The sequence below is a fragment of the Haematobia irritans genome, chromosome 4, assembly GCF_050003625.1.
Source record: "Haematobia irritans isolate KBUSLIRL chromosome 4, ASM5000362v1, whole genome shotgun sequence".
Lineage (NCBI taxonomy): Eukaryota > Metazoa > Arthropoda > Insecta > Diptera > Muscidae > Haematobia > Haematobia irritans.
This window is the reverse complement of record NC_134400.1, coordinates 63,997,304-64,015,459: the sequence shown is the minus strand read 5'-3', so window position 1 is coordinate 64,015,459 and position 18,156 is coordinate 63,997,304. Positions and strand designations below refer to the sequence as shown.

At 37.7% G+C, this 18,156-nt stretch overlaps 1 protein-coding gene across 2 annotated transcripts in view; it reads left to right on the top strand.

Annotated features, from left to right (window-relative positions):
- Positions 1-16,478, top strand: part of Alg11 (ALG11 alpha-1,2-mannosyltransferase) — a 96,889-nt gene extending 80,411 nt beyond the window's left edge. Inside the window, exons 5-6 of one of the 2 annotated variants that reach the window (XM_075305222.1) lie at positions 12,692-12,789; positions 16,370-16,478. In XM_075305222.1, coding sequence (XP_075161337.1) covers positions 12,692-12,779 — 88 coding nt within the window. In that variant the 3' untranslated portion in view covers positions 12,780-12,789; positions 16,370-16,478. Of the gene's footprint in view, positions 1-12,691; positions 12,860-16,369 lie in introns of those variants that run through there. The other variant, XM_075305221.1, reaches the window with a different exon arrangement.
- Positions 16,479-18,156: the final 1,678 nt, after the last annotated feature.

The following is an 18,156-nucleotide window of genomic DNA, read 5'->3' as shown; positions in this document are numbered from 1 at the left end:
ATATACAAATTTCACGGAAGATTGGCAAGTTTCTATGCTTTTGAGTAGCTTGCCAGCTAGTTACGACAGTTTAATTACGGCCCTCGAAGTAAGACCAGATAAGGATCTCACCCTCGATATGGTAAAAGCCAAATTGATGGAAGAATACTTTAAAAGAAACGTTAGAGAATCTGTATCGGAAATACCCGTTTTAAATACATTTCAAAATCCTAAAAAAAAGGATCTACAATGTTGCTATTTTTGCAAAAGACCTGGTCACATTAAAATCAATTACCAAAAATATCAGGACTGGTGTAAGAGGAATAAAATAGTTGCAAAAATATCAGGACTGGTGTAAGAGGAATAAAATAGTTGCCAATATTACGGAAAGCAATGTAGATGGAAACTCAAATCAGTGTAATGAATTCGTGCTTATGACTGCTTCAGGAGGAGGGGAGGAATCCGTTTGGATAATAGACTCTGGTGCAAGCTGCCACATTGCTCAAGACTCAAAATTGTTTCATAGTATTGATACGAACATCGCATCCAGTATCATAAGTGTTGCAAATGGAAACACTTCTATGTCTAAAGGAAAGGGCGTATGTAAAATTAAGACAGCATTTACCAACTTATGTGTGATGGATGTTTATTTTGTTCCTGACTTCAATTCAAACCTGCTTTCAGTTAGGAAGATGACCGAGAAAGGTTATAAAGTAAGTTTTTATAAAAATGAGTGTTTTATAGAGAAAGATGGGACTATAGTTTGCAAGGCTTTTCTTAAAAATGGGTTGTATGTTCTTAATGTAACTAACGATAAGGCTTTGTGTATTGATATTTGTAATAAAGGTTGCATACACTATTGGCATAGAGTTCTTGGTCATTACAACAAACAAGACATTGAAAGGCTACAAACGGAAAAATTGGTGGATAATTTTACTATTGCTGGTTGTAATAAAGACAACAGGCCATGCGAAGTATGTTTACAAGGAAAATTTGCTAGAGCACCATTTCCAACGCAAAGTTTCAACAGATCCAAAAATTGCTTCGACTTAATTCATTCAGATGTTTGTGGCCCCATTTCGCCGTCAACGTACAGTGGATTCAAATATTTTGTAACTTTTATTGATGATCATACTAGATATTGCACTGTATACTTATTACGGACAAAAAATGAGGTTTGTTCAAAAGTCATTGAATTTTGGAAAGAAGTGAAGAACCAATTTGGACATTACCCCAAGATAATCAGATCAGATAGAGGTGGCGAGTACGTTAATCATGATATTAAGCAATTTTTAGCTTCTTGTGGGACAAAAATTCAATATACTGTTCCTTACAGCCCACAGCAGAATGGCGTGGCAGAGCGAAAAAATCGAACTTTGATTGAAATGGTGAAATGTATGCTGGTAGAATCATGTCTCAATAAAGCTCTCTGGGGAGAGGCCTTAGTAACAGCCAACTTTATTCAAAACAGATTGCCAACAAGAAGCTTGTCAAATAAAACTCCTTTCGAGGCGATGTATAGGATAAAACCCAATTTGGAAAACATTCACACGTTTGGGTGTGTTTGCTTTGTGCGTATACCTACAGAAAAAAGAAAAAAACTCGATGTTACCTCAAAGAAAGGAATATTTGTTGGCTATGACAAAAATTCAAAAGGATTTCGTGTTTTCGATCCGATTAATAGAAAAATAGAAATTTCTAGAGATGTTGTTTTTATAGATTGTGAATATTCTAATGACATAGTTGCAGAAAAACGAAGCAACATAATTGAATTCCCATTCAGCTTAAGAAAAGAAGACGCAGTCATGGAAAATAACTCAGGATACACTAAAGGAAGTGATTGCACTACTTCTCAGAATTCAGATAATTTAAATGAAAGTTCAATTTTGGAAAATCTGCTATCAGATACTGAACATATTTCGGACTCAAATGAATTTTATGAGGATGCTATTCAAAGTCCAATTGCAGAACGAAGAACATCAAATCGATCCAATAAAGGCATCGCACCACAGCGATATGAAGCGAATTCTATCACTCTGTTTAAAGACCCGAGTAATTTCAATGAAGCAATTTCAATTAAGGAGGAGAAGAATTTATGGATCTCTGCAATGAATGATGAATTAAAATCGATAATTGATAATAAAACATGGGAACTCGTAGATCTCCCTGAAGGTAGGAAAGCGATTGGTTGTAAATGGGTGTTCAAGAAAAAAACTAACGAAAAGGGTCAAATTATAAGATATAAGGCGAGATTAGTGGCCCAAGGATACAATCAGAAGTTTGGTGTGGACTATGATGAAGTTTTTGCGCCAGTTGTAAGGCAAACGACAACAAGGACATTGTTTTCTATCGCAGGAAAGGAGAAAATGCACCTCTACCATTTTGATGTAAAAACAGCTTTCCTAAACGGAGATTTGAAGGAAACCATATATATGAAACAACCACCAGGGTTTCAATCAAACGAAACAGCTGATAAAGTGTGCTTATTAAAGAAAAGTTTATATGGTTTAAAGCAAGCGGCACGGTCGTGGAATCAATGTATTCATAATGCACTAATTGAATGTAATTTTAGGCAGAGTGAAATTGACCCATGTCTCTACATTTGTACTTCCAATAGCGAATTGCATTATCTTTTAGTGTATGTTGATGACATCATTCTTGCCAGTAAAAGTAATCAATTTATTGAGGAATCATTCACTGCTTTGAGTAAAAAATTTTCAATTGAAAATCTGGGTCCAGTTAAATATTATCTAGGTATGGAAGTGGAGCGTGACAGTGAAGGCAATTACATGTTGAAGCAAGAAAGTTATATAAAAAAGGTCGTTGACATGTTTGGACTAAATGATGCAAAGGCATCAGATATACCATTAAGCCCTGGATATAATAGGACACCAGAGTCTGAAAAATTATTAAGCAACAGTTTATACCAACGGGCAATAGGGTGTCTACTGTACTTGTCAACACATACAAGACCAGATATAACAGCAAGTGTATCAATTTTATCCCAAAAAACTGAGAACCCCAGCGTAGAAGATTGGAATGAAATAAAACGTCTAATAAAGTATTTGAAAGGAACGTCAAATCTTGCGCTAAAGCTTAGCAACAAGAAAGCAAGTGACAAATTATATGGCTACGTTGATGCAGATTGGGGCGAAAACAAAGTAGACCGAAAATCAAACAGCGGATATATTTTTTACCTCAATGGAGGGGTAATAAGTTGGTCATGTCGAAAACAAACATGTGTATCACTTTCAACAGCAGAAGCTGAGTTTGTAGCTTTAGTAGAAGGATTTAAAGAAGCTAAGTGGATAAATGAGCTATTGACTGATATGTGTTGCAATGCTGACATACCAATAACAATATACGAAGATAATCAAAGTTGCATTAAGATGGTACAAAATGAAAAATTTAATGCAAGGTCTAAACATATTGACATTAGGTATAATTTTGTAAAAAATTATTGTGCACAAAATTTTGTAAATCTTACATATTGCCCAACTCATATTATGATAGCAGACTTATTGACAAAACCCTTGACAAAAGGTCGTTTTGAATATTTGAGAAATTTAGTTGGGCTTATAAACAAAGAGGAGGAGTGTTAAATATCATGTACTTTGTTTATAAATGTAACCAAGAAAATGTTATTTAAATAAGTAGGCTTTGAGAAATTGTTTTTATGTTTTGTAAAGAAATATCTATATCATTAAATAAAATTTTCTTAAACTGTCAACAACAATAAAATCTATGTCAGTTGCTAAACCGTTTTTTAGTTGTTGTAAACTTTTGAGGTTAAGATGACCCATACGTCTGTGGCATAAATTGTAACTTGCAGTTGCCCCACATGCAAATGCTTTATTAGTGGTTTTACACTCCAATTTAAACAGACCGTTTATATGTTTTCCTGTAGAATTTACTTTGTTGTCCGGGTTCAACACCTCAACACCGTTTTTACTAAATATAACACAATGACATCTCTTCACAATTTGACTTACCGAGAGTAAATTAGTTGACAAATCAGGAATGTGCAATACATTATTTATTACTATGTCTGTGTCATGACAATCAGGACGTATTGTTGATGTACCACACGCTTTTATTTGCATTATCCCCTTATTTGCTGTTGAAACTGTTCCAGTTTTTGAATTAATGTTTGTCAACAAATCCGAATTGAACGTCATATGTGATGTAGCACCAGAGTCAAAGTACCAATCGTTGTTGTTGGTGGTGCATAACGTCGAAAGAGCAACGGCTGAGTACGCATCATATTTTCTATCACTGCTGTCAGATGTTGGGACTTTCGTGCGACAGTATTTTGCTATATGTCCATATTTCTGGCATTTCCGACATTTCGGGCCTTTTTTGTTGTTTACTTGTTTGAACTTTCCTTGTGAAACTTTAAATGCGGATAATTCGCATGCACTTGGTATTTCTTGCAGAAGTCTTACCTTTATTCTGTCCCCAGTGATGCTAATTCCTGAGTTTTCCAAAGCCATAATCATTGGTCGGTATTCATCGGGTAGGATTCTCTATTCAACCGTCGAACGGAACGGACGTGTTTTTCAATAGCGGATAAACTCATCGTAATAGGTACCTACTAAGAATTTCAAGTGTGGTGGGATATTAAGCCACCATGCAGCGAAATTCGAAGTCATCCACTGGGTTGCTAACTTCAGGGTCCAGTGGACGGGTATCGACTGGAGTTATAAATTTGGGCAATGACAAAGAGTTAGGCCCAATTAGTCGACCTGTAGACGGGTCGACAGGTGGCGACAATCTGACAAGTCGAACTTTTTCTAAGGTAACGACATCAAAAGGAGGTAATCCCTCACGAAAGAGATTCAAGGAACGCAGAAATGCTTTGTTTATCCTAAAGATGTTAGGATCAGTCGACCCAAGCACGCTGTCGGCTAAACAAAGCGATTCCTTAAAATGGGTTCAAGGAATTCTTGAGACTGGAAAAAGGGAACAAATGCCGGATGAGCTGCCATCCTCCAAAAGGGATCAAAGATCGTTTGCCTCAGTTGCTAAAAACAGCCTTATGATGGCTATCATTAATAAAGGAGCATTGGACGGTATGGTTCCAAAGCAAAAATGGGGGGAAATTGAGAATGCTCTGTCTGTCGTCTACGTCTGGAAAAGTTTCCCGGCCCAGATCCTCGACACCAAGAGGCTGGTTGGTATCAAGGATGATTTAAGCTAGTCGCATTTGAGGACCAGAGGTCTATAGAATGTTTTAAAGCTGCTCTGATACTAATTGGTGAAGTTTGGGAAGGAGCTGCTCTAGATTTAGTCGAGAAGAAAGACATACCGGCTAGACCTAGAGCACATGCGTGGATACCTGCAAACCCTTCTGACCCTGAATCTATTTTAAATAGACTGAAACGATGCAATCCAGATCTTCCAACAGCTGATTGGAAGGTTGGCCGTTTGGATGAAGTGGATGGACCAAGACGGCATGCAGTGTTTATATTGAACACTCAGTCTTTGCCACACCTAGCAAAGTCTCAGGGAGTGTATGTTATGGCTTTCATTATATCCAAATGAATTCAGAAATGAACAAGCCTCTGTCTGAATCAGAAGAAAGCGGGTCCTCTTGCGAAGTCGAGGGAGATACCAAAGTTGAAGACATGGATAGATACCGTATGCGTGAGGAGGTTTCTACTGCCTCAGAACTCACCAAAGTTGAACCTATGGTTATTGCGAGAGTCACCGAGATCTCTGAAGAGGACATTCTTGATGACTCGATTGAAGCGGCTGATGTTGTTGAAAATCTCGATGGTCCTACGGATCCTCCAGATAAATCTTCATCATTGTAAGGCTGCAAGTGCTGCCTTAAAAGTTCTCCTGATGAAAGGGGACATAGATATAGTTCTTATTCAAGAACCATATGTTTATAGAAACAAAATATGTGAATTAAGTAATCCGGGGTTCAAACTATTGCAGTATACTGGTAATGATGTAAATCGAGCCTGTATATTTGCTAAAAACGATCTTAACTTGTTTCTGCTTCCTTCAATGTGCAATGCAGACACTGTCGTGGCCAATTTAGAAATAACCAAATGCAAATATTGGGTATCTTCGGTCTACATGGGACATGGCAGGGAGGTACCTCCATGTGCCGTTAAGACCTTAGTTGAGGAGTCACTGAAAACAAAGACGAAACTCATTATGGGATGCGATGCGAATGAGCATCATAGTATATGGGGAAGTAGTGATACTAATGCAAGAGGAGAGTCGCTAATAGAGTTTATTTTGCGTACTAATCTGATAGTTTGCAACAAGGGAGATGCCCCAACCTTTGTCAATAAAAACAGGCAAGAGGTTTTGGACATCACCCTGGCCTCGCAAGAACTGAATGAAATGATATCTGAGTGGCAGGTTTTAAGTGAACACAGCTTCTCAGATCATCGCTACATCAGTTTCAAATTTGATGTTCATACCACCAAGACCATATTTCCGCCAAATGTTAGGAAAACTGACTGGAATAGGTATAGGGAATCGTTCAATATGATGATACCGGAAATAACAGACACAAATATGATAAATATGCAAGATATCGAACACGCAGTGGAGCGGATTACTAAGGCCTTCAACATCTCACTGAAAGCTGCATGCTCGAGAGGGAAGCCAAGGGGGAAAAATCGACCACCATGGTGGTCTACTGAATTAAGTAATATGAGGAAATCCTGCAGGAAGCTCTTTAACAAGGCAAAGTCCACTAGAGCCCCTGAGGATTGGGACGCTTACAAGAAGAATCTGAGAGGATACAAGCGAGAACTGAGAAATGCTCAGCATAACTCTTGGAATGATTACTGCAGCAGTATTGAGAATACGCCCGAGGCTTCCAGACTACGGAAGGTTGTAGCAACCACCAACTCCGCTCTAGGTTTCATTAAAACATCGGAGGGCAATTGGACAACGTCCAGTGAGGAGACGCTAGAGGTACTGTTGGACACACATTTTCCTGGAAATCAGATGGTTGAACCATGTTCTGGCGGTGCCACAGTGGCTCAGCGGTCCTTTCCTATCGAGGAAATTGTATCGGAATCTAGAATAAGATGGGCGCTAAATAGCTTTGGACCATTCAAATCCCCCGGACCTGATGGAATTACTCCAGCGGAGTTACAAGCAATGACTGACGAAATTATCCCATGGTTGTCGGCGATATATAAAGGATGTATCAACCTATCATATCGTTTTCATACCTAAAGCGGGAAAAGCCTCTCACTCGAGGGCGAAGGATTTCCGACCAATCAGCTTATCCTCATTCCTACTTAAGACTCTGGAGAGGATGATAGATATTTATCCTAGAACTAGCATCGATTCAAGTTTGTTCTCGAAACGACAGCATGCATACTTGAAGGGCTGGTCTACTGAGACCGCACTACATGAACTAGTCAGCCTTATTGAAAGCTCACTATCTGTCAAAGAATACACAATCGTGTCGTTTCTAGACATCGAAGGGGCGTTCAAAAATGTCCATCCGAGCTCGATATTAAATGGACTGACAACTCTGAATGTTGATCCATGTATACTTAGGCTATTAGACGAACTTCTAATGAAGAGACGTAAAGGGTGATTCTTTTGAGGTTAGGATTTTCATGCATTAGTATTTGACAGATCACGTGGGATTTCAGACATGGTGTCAAAGAGAAAGATGCTCAGTATGCTTTGACATTTCATCATGAATAGACTTACTAACGAGCCACAACGTCGAATTTTCAGTGAATGGGCCCTAGAAAAGTTGGCAGAAAATCCGCTTTTTTATCGACAAATTTTGTTCAGCGATGAGGCTCATTTCTGGTTGAATGGCTACGTAAATAAGCAAAATTGCCGCATTTGGAGTGAAGAGCAACCAGAAGCCGTTCAAGAACTGCCCATGCATCCCGAAAAATGCACTGTTTGGTGTGGTTTGTACGCTGGTGGAATCATTGGACCGTATTTTTTCAAAGATGCTGTTGGACGCAACGTTACGGTGAATGGCGATCGCTATCGTTCGATGCTAACAAACTTTTTGTTGCCAAAAATGGAAGAACTGAACTTGGTTGACATGTGGTTTCAACAAGATGGCGCTACATGCCACACAGCTCGCGATTCTATGGCCATTTTGAGGGAAAACTTCGGAGAACAATTCATCTCAAGAAATGGACCGGTAAGTTGGCCACCAAGATCATGCGATTTGACGCCTTTAGACTATTTTTTGTGGGGCTACGTCAAGTCTAAAATCTACAGAAATAAGCCAGCAACTATTCCAGCTTTGGAAGACAACATTTCCGAAGAAATTCGGGCTATTCCGGCCGAAATGCTCGAAAAAGTTGCCCAAAATTGGACTTTCCGAATGGACCACCTAAGACGCAGCCGCGGTCAACATTTAAATGAAATTATCTTCAAAAAGTAAATGTCATGGACCAATCTAACGTTTCAAATAAAGAACCGATGAGATTTTGCAAATTTTATGCGTTTTTTTTTTTTTTAAAGTTATCAAGCTCTTAACAAATCACCCTTTATTTCAGCCACACTAGGACAAGCAAACATTCAAAGGTATGTGAACAGAGGCACTCCCCAAGTAGGAGTTCTATCACCTCTTCTTTGGAATGTTGCTATAAATAACCTTCTGGTTACCCTTGAAAAAGAAAGGATAAAAGTGGTGGCATACGCAGATGATGTGGCTCTAGCAGTCAGGGGTAAATTCCCATCCACAATCAGAGATATTATTCAAAGGGCCCTCCAGATGACTGAGAAATGGCGAAAGACAATGGTCTTAGGGTAAATCCTGCAAAGACAGAACTAGTCATGTACTGCAAATATCGCAAAACTCCTACGGTTAGGCCCATATCCTTAGGGGGTATTGAAATTCCCTTTGGTGAGTGTATAAAATACCTCGGCGTTATTTTGGACAGGAAGCTGAATTTTAAGCTTAATATTGAAGAAAGGGCGAGAAAAGCAACGGTAGCTTTGTACTCGTGCAAAAAGGCAATAGGAAAAAAGTGGGGACTAAAACCAAAAATTGTGCATTGGCTATACACGGCAGTGGTTAGACCTATAATACTATATGGTGTTGTAGTCTGGTGGTCGGCACTTCACCAGCCAACAAGTTTAGACAAAGTTCAGCGTATGGCGTGTTTGTGTATCTCAGGCGCATTCAGCAAGACTGGAACAAATTCCCTTAATGTCATGCTGCATCTATTGCCTTTAGATATTTTGGCCAAACAATCAGCTGCAACAACGGTTGTGCGGTTGCGCGAGCTATCGCTGTCGTCGGAAAAAAGTTACGGTCACATTTCGGTCCTCAAAATAATGCCAGATGTGCCTAACGTAGTGGATTACACTTTGGCGAGTCCACTTTTCGACAAAAAGTTTGAGACTCTAATCCCCAACAGTGAGGCGTGGTGCACACAGACCCCGGGGAATAAAGAATATATAGATTTCTACACTGATGGCTCCAAATTGGATGGACAATTGGGTTTCGGAGTATATTCTAATGATGTGGAACTTCGAATAGCGAAAATATTACCTAATCACTGTAATGTTTTTCAGGCTGAAATATTAGCAATAAGAGAGGTGGCGAATTGGCTGAGAAGTAATGTTCCAAAAAATGTGGGCATTAATATATACTCAGACAGTCAACCTGCAATAAAATCCTTGGACTCTGTGTTCCTCAACTCGAAAACAGCCATCGACTGTCGCAAACCTCTCAATGAGATGGCTGAGCAGTACAATATTCACCTAATATGGGTGCCTGGCCATAGGAACATACCGGGGAACTGCGAAGCAGATGAGTTGGCAAGGCTAGGGACTACCTTACATATTCCAGGGGAACTAGAATCTGTTGGTATGCCCCTGGCTACCTGCAAGCTTATGCTGCGTGAGAAGGCTGTTATGATGTCAAATGTTCGATGGGAGAATTGCAAGGGCTGTAACGACACCAAGCAAATATGGCCCCATTTAAACTTAAACCGCACACTAGATATGCTAGTGTTCTCGAGACGTCAGATATCCTCCTGATATCTGCTATAACGGGTCGCTGCCTGATAGGCGATTTTGCAAAAACTATAGGCGCGAAGTATAATGACTATTGTATGAGTCATGATGCGGAGGAAAAGGAATCAATAAAACACCTCTTGTGTGAGTGTCCTGCATTTTGTGTAAAGCGCAAGCAACTTTTAGGAGCATATAGCTTCAGATTACTGGCGGATCTGAAAAACGTTAACTTAAGCAGTCTGCTAATATTTTTGGAATAATCTGGTTGGTTCAACAAAGAAAAATAATCAAGAAGGTTCAGCGGTTAAAACCAGAAGTGCCCATATGTAATAGGTACTTTTAGTTAATGTGGTATCACAATGGACTGAATAGTCTAAGTGAGCCTGAATCTTAATTGGGCTGCCACTTTAACCTAACCTATCGGGTAGTCCAGCAAGTAACAATGGGCCAACCCACTCTTCACTTATATTGAAACCAATACCGTTCAAAGATTGTGCAGTCGTAACAATTTCTGTTACATATACTTCCATCGATCCACAGCTTTGCAAGAGACGTTGCAAGCTGTGGATCAGCTCTCGCAATAATGCTACGCGTCGAGTCAGTCCAGAATCTTCGTATGCTTTTGCTAGCTGGTTCCAAAGTTCTTTCGCTGTTTTTACATTTTGTATGTGAACATAACATACCGGGTCGATTATCGACGTCAGCTTACTTCTCGCTCTCCTGTCTTGATCTGGAGACACATCTTTTTTTGGATTTCCCTGTTCATTGACTTCATAGTCGATCGTGGTAGTCCAAAGATTATCTAAATCCAAATAAGGTGGGATAATTTTCTCTCCCTAAAAGTCTGTCGATAGACAATCCTCCTGTATTACTTTCCAGCTTCGACATGTCGATTTAGGATAAATTACAATTTTATTTCTAATCTGGGAACATAACCTATAGCAGAGCGCACGGTTACAGCGGAAGAAGTATACTTATTACTAAATGTCAATAACATAAGGAATACAATAAATGTCATCATACATAAATATATACAAATAGGGATATAATAGGATATGTAGATTACATGATAGTATAATCCCAATATAGTTCATTATGATACCACATCAACTAAAAAATACCTATTACATATAGGTGAATCGTATGAAAATTTAAGGTTGGCAAAGAATGCTAGACTTTTTGGTAAGACCAGACTTTCGACTTCCGATCTTCCGATTAGGCTCAAGAAGCTAAGTATATCACAAAATTTATGTGTTATATCACAAAATTTACGGGTGTGACCTATCTTCGAGCGTGATGTCTACAGACAGACGGATATAGCCATACCGATTTGATTTCTTGAGGCCATAGAGGCCCCATTTTCATCCGACTTGCTTGCACTTTGAAATCTAGGGGTATTTTAGGTTCATAAAGAGTTGTGCCAAATTTAGTATATAGCGGTCCATATTTTGTCGTAAATAGCTATATTTACCAAATTTAGTATATATTGGGCTGTGTTTTAATGAAGCTCCCATATAGACATGCTAACCATTGCCACCTTGGTGCAATGGTTAGCATGCGCGCCTTGCATACACAAGGTCGTGGGTTCGATTTCTGCTACGACCGAACACCAAAAAGTTTTTCAGCGGTGGATTATCCGTCAGTAATGATGGTGATATTTCTGAGTGTTTTGACGCTTCTCTAAGTGGTTTCACTGCAATGTGGAACGCCGTTCGGACTCGGCTATAAAAAGGAGTTCCCTTGTCATTGAGCTTAACATGGAATCGGGCAGCACTCAGTGATAAGAGATATATTCACCACTGTGGTATCACAATGGACTGAACAGTCTAAGTGAGCCTGATATATCGGGCTGCCACATAACCTAACCAAACCTACACAATTCTTCCAATTTGATGACATGGAAGCTAATTTTTTTTTATTCAGGAGCTATTTTAGATCCAATAGGAGCTATGCCTGATGTAAAAGTGTAAGTGGTCGAATATAAAACAATTTTAAATGTAAAACAATTTTCAGTATATAACAATTCAATGTATAAATCAACGCCTACTATATACCATTTATTATATTTCAGTACAAGTAGAAATATTACAGGTTCATTTCAACAATGCCAAATATAGTCTATATCGACCACTGTTTGGGTATAACTCCTTTATAGACCAATTTCCCGATTTCCCGATTGGAGCAATAGAAACAGCAATTTGTAATTGACGTCCACAATTTGTTTGCTTTTATCCATTAATTAAATTATCCATTTCGAGCAATAACAATTCACGGTATAAATCTACCATTTGAACCTATTGTCTTTAGAGAGGGGTATGTTCGATCAAATTTACTTGAAAATCTTCATATTACATTCATGGCCTCAACTGTCCATAAACAAGTCCCTAAGGACATAAAATTTACTACATACCCGATATTAACCGAATATGAACATTTTTTTTTAGCTGTAGCCAAAGTTACGAGAAGATGTTTTCAAAGTAAATAATTGCGTTCCATGGTGGTATTTAAAATTCGGCCAGGCCGAACTTGTGGCATATACTTGTTTTACTAGCTGAACACCGAGCTTTGTAAAATGGTTTTGGTATTAAAATTTGGCAAAGTGTAATATCTCGTCCAAATTTTTGTAATAGCGTAAAGCATGTTCTGTAATTAAAACCACTGTTCTTATTTTTATATATTGATTCTATTACGATTCTCACAGAACTGACATATTTAAATTAATCTTTTACAGGTCTTCCGTCGAGAGATTTTCGGAAAAGGAGTTTGAAGCGAATTTTCTCCGTGCAATAATACCACTTTTCAATAGTTCGTTTCATTAATTTTTAATAAAGAACACGCATTATAATTAAAAGAATTTATGAAATTTAAAATAAATACTGAAAAGTAACCAATTATATAATATCTGCAATTCTTTACTGGGCTGCTAATAAATAACAGGTTGGCTGATAAGTCCCCGGTCTAACAAAGAAAAACACATTTTTTTGACAAAATCCGTTTTTATTATTCAACATAGTTCCCTTCAAGAGCGATACAACGATTATAACGACAGAGCTTCCGCATATCCAAATATTGATGAATGATATGACCAACACGTTCCTTTGATATCTTTAAGGCCTCTGCTATCTCGATCAACTTCATTTTACGGTCATTCAAAATCATTTTGTGGATTTTTTTGATGTTTTCGTCGGTAACCACCTCTTTCGGGCGTCCACCGTCCTCCGTGCTCATTTCACCACGCTTGAATTTTGCATACCAATCAAATATTGTTGATTTCCCTGGGGCAGAGTCCGGAAACTCATTATCAAGCCAAGTTTTTGCTTCCACCGTATTTTTTCCCTTCAGAAAACAGTATTTTATCAAAACACGAAATTCCTTTTTTTCCATGTTTTTTCACAATAACAAAAGTTGCTTCACAAAAGACGCTCTATCTCACAAACTAATTGACTTACAGACGTCAAATTTTGACACGAATCATTTGAAGGTTGGTACTATTTAAAAATAATATGCATTTAATACTAGCGACGCCATCTATGTGTCAGACCGGGTACTTATCAGCCAACCTGTTATAACCCTACACACATTTTATTTTTTATTTCAATCACGAAAATCGCGAATTCAACCAGTTTGTTAATTGAAATATATTCATTCACGAAAATGATAATATCAATCACCCATTTTGATTGAAAACCAACACGATTTTCAATTAAAAATTTAATTGACTTTTGTCACGGAACCAATAAATTGTGATTGAATCAATTAAAAACATGATTGGATTTTGACACAAATTCAATCAATTTTTTAACCAATCAACTATTTGATTGACTCAATTAAATAATTAATTAATATTTGCAATTAATTTCAATCAAAAAATAATATATTGCGCACCCAAAATTTTATTTAATTTAGATTGAAATAAATAAAAATACGTGTCTGTGAAGATTTTGGGTGCGCATATATTTGTTTTTTAATGAAACTAATTGCCAATATCAAGAAGTTAGTGTGGACAAAGACCATAAAGTGTTTAGGTTAGGTTAGATTAAAGTGGCAGCCCGATTATGATTCAGGCTCACTTAGACTATTCAGTCCATTGTGATACCACATTAACTAAAAGTACCTATTACATATGGGCACTTCTAGTTTTAACCGCTGAACCTTCTTGATTATTTTTCTTTGTTGAACCAACCAGATTGTTCCAAAAACATTAGCAGACTGATTAAGTTAACGTTTTCCAGATCCGCCAGTAATCTGAAGCTATATGTTCCTAAAAGTTGCTTGCGCTTTACACAAAATGCAGGACACTCACACAAGAGGTGTTTAATTGATTCTTTTTCCTCCGCATCATGACAGCTCATACAATAGTCATTATACTTCGCGCCTATAGTTTTTGCAAAATCGCCTATTAGGCAGCGACCCGTTATAGCAGATATCAGGAGTGATATCTGACGTCTCGAGAACACTAGCATATCTAGTGTGCGGTTTAAGTTTAAATGGGGCCATATTTGCTTGGTGTCGTTACAGCCCTTGCAATTCTCCCATCGAACATTTGCCATCATAACAGCCTTCTCACGCAGCATGAGCTTGCAGGTAGCCAGGGGCATACCAACAGATTCTAGTTCCCCTGGAATATGTGAGGTAGTCCCTAGCCTTGCCAACTCATCCGCTTCGCAGTTCCCCGGTATGTTCCTATGGTCAGACACCCATATTAGGTGAATATTGTACTGCTCAGCCATCTCATTGAGAGATTTGCGGCAGTCGATGGCCGTTTTCGAGTTGAGGAACACAGAGTCCAAGGATTTTATTGCAGGTTGACTGTCGGAGTATATATTAATGCCCACATTTTTTGGAACATCACTTCTAAGCCAATTCGCCACCTCTCTTATTGCTAATATTTCAGGCTGAAAAACATTACAGTGATTAGGTAATCTTTTCGCTATTCGAAGTTCCAGATCATTAGAATATGCTCCAAAACCCAATTGTCCATCCAATTTGGAGCCATCAGTGTAGAAATCTATATATTCTTTATTCCCCGGGGTCTGTGTGCACCACGCCTCACTGTTGGGGGTTAGAGTCTCAAACTTTTTGTCGAAAAGTGGACTCGCCAAAGTGTAATACACTACGTTAGGCACATCTGGCATTATTTTGAGGACCGAACTGTGACCGTAACTTTTTTCCGACGACAGCGATAGCTCGCGCAACCGCACAGCCGTTGTTGCAGCTGACTGTTTGGCCAAAATGTCTAAAGGCAATAGATGCAGCATGACATTAAGGGAATTTGTTCCTGTCTTGCTGAATGCGCCTGAGATACACCAACACGCCATACGCTAAACTTTGTCTAAACTTGTTGGCTGGTGAAATGAGTTCCCTTGTCATTGAGCTTAACATGGAATCGGGCAGCACTCAGTGATAAGAGATAAATTCACCACTGTGGTATCACAATGGACTGAACAGTCTAAGTGAGCCTGATATATTGGGCTGCCACATAACCTAACCAAACCTACACAATTCTCCCAATTTGATGACATGGAAGCTAATTTTTTTTTATTCAGGAGCTATTTTAGATCCAATAGGAGCTATGCCTGATGTAAAAGTGTAAGTGGTCGAATATAAAACAATTTTAATTGTAAAACAATTTTCAGTATATAACAATTCAATGTATAAATCAACGCCTACTATATACCATTTATTATATTTCAGTACAAGTAGAAATATTACAGGTTCATTTCAACAATGCCAAATATAGTCTATATCGACCACTGTTTGGGTATAACTCCTTTATAGACCAATTTCCCGATTGGAGCAATAGAAACAGCAATTTGTAATTGACGTCCACAATTTATTTGCTTTTATCCATTAATTAAATTATCCATTTCGAGCAATAACAATCCACGGTATAAATCTACCATTTGAATCTATTGTCTTTAGAGAGGGGTATGTTCGATCAAATTTACTTGAAAATCTTCATATTACATTCATGGCCTCAACTATCCATAAACAAGTCCCTAAGGACATAAAATTTACTACATACCCGATATTAACCGAATATGAACATTTTTTTTTAGCTGTAGCCAAAGTTACGAGAAGATGTTTTCAAAGTAAATAATTGTATGCGTTCCATGGTGGTATTTAAAATTCGGCCAGGCCGAACTTGTGGCATATACTTGTTTTACTAGCTGAACACCGAGCTTTGTAAAATGGTTTTGGTATTAAAATTTGGCAAAGTGTAATATCTCGTCCAAATTTTTGTAATAGCGTAAAGCATGTTCTGTAATTAAAACCACTGTTCTTATTTTTATATATTGATTCTATTACGATTCTCACAGAACTGACATATTTAAATTAATCTTTTACAGGTCTTCCGTCGAGAGATTTTCGGAAAAGGAGTTTGAAGCGAATTTTCTCCGTGCAATAATACCACTTTTCAATAGTTCGTTTCATTAATTTTTAATAAAGAACACGCATTATAATTAAAAGAATTTATGAAATTTAAAATAAATACTGAAAAGTAACCAATTATATAATATCTGCAATTCTTTACTGGGCTGCTTATAAATAACAGGTTGGCTGATAAGTCCCCGGTCTAACAAAGAAAAACACATTTTTTTGACAAAATCCGTTTTTATTATTCAACATAGTTCCCTTCAAGAGCGATACAACGATTATAACGACAGAGCTTCCGCATATCCAAATATTGATGAATGATATGACCAACACGTTCCTTTGATATATTTAAGGCCTCTGCTATCTCGATCAACTTCATTTTACGGTCATTCAAAATCATTTTGTGGATTTTTTTGATGTTTTCGTCGGTAACCACCTCTTTCGGGCGTCCACTGCGTTCACCGTCCTCCGTGCTCATTTCACCACGCTTGAATTTTGCATACCAATCAAATATTGTTGATTTCCCTGGGGCAGAGTCCGGAAACTCATTATCAAGCCAAGTTTTTGCTTCCACCGTATTTTTTCCCTTCAGAAAACAGTATTTTATCAAAACACGAAATTCCTTTTTTTCCATGTTTTTTCACAATAACAAAAGTTGCTTCACAAAAGACGCTCTATCTCACAAACTAATTGACTTACAGACGTCAAATTTTGACACGAATCATTTGAAGGTTGTTACTATTTAAAAATAATATGCATTTAATACTAGCGACGCCATCTATGTGTCAGACCGGGTACTTATCAGCCAACCTGTTATAACCCTACACACATTTTATTTTTTATTTCAATCACGAAAATCGCGAATTCAACCAGTTTGTTAATTGAAATATATTCATTCACGAAAATGATAATATCAATCACCCATTTTGATTGAAAACCAACACGATTTTCAATTAAAAATTTAATTGACTTTTGTCACGGAACCAATAAATTGTGATTGAATCAATTAAAAACATGATTGGATTTTGACACAAATTCAATCAATTTTTTAACCAATCAACTATTTGATTGACTCAATTAAATAATTAATTAATATTTGCAATTAATTTCAATCAAAAAATAATATATTGCGCACCCAAAATTTTATTTAATTTAGATTGAAATAAATAAAAATACGTGTCTGTGAAGATTTTGGGTGCGCATATATTTGTTTTTTAATGAAACTAATTGCCAATATCAAGAAGTTAGTGTGGACAAAGACCATAAAGTGTTTAGGTTAGGTTAGATTAAAGTGGCAGCCCGATTATGATTCAGGCTCACTTAGACTATTCAGTCCATTGTGATACCACATTAACTAAAAGTACCTATTACATATGGGCACTTCTAGTTTTAACCGCTGAACCTTCTTGATTATTTTTCTTTGTTGAACCAACCAGATTGTTCCAAAAACATTAGCAGACTGATTAAGTTAACGTTTTCCAGATCCGCCAGTAATCTGAAGCTATATGTTCCTAAAAGTTGCTTGCGCTTTACACAAAATGCAGGACACTCACACAAGAGGTGTTTAATTGATTCTTTTTCCTCCGCATCATGACAGCTCATACAATAGTCATTATACTTCGCGCCTATAGTTTTTGCAAAATCGCCTATTAGGCAGCGACCCGTTATAGCAGATATCAGGAGTGATATCTGACGTCTCGAGAACACTAGCATATCTAGTGTGCGGTTTAAGTTTAAATGGGGCCATATTTGCTTGGTGTCGTTACAGCCCTTGCAATTCTCCCATCGAACATTTGCCATCATAACAGCCTTCTCACG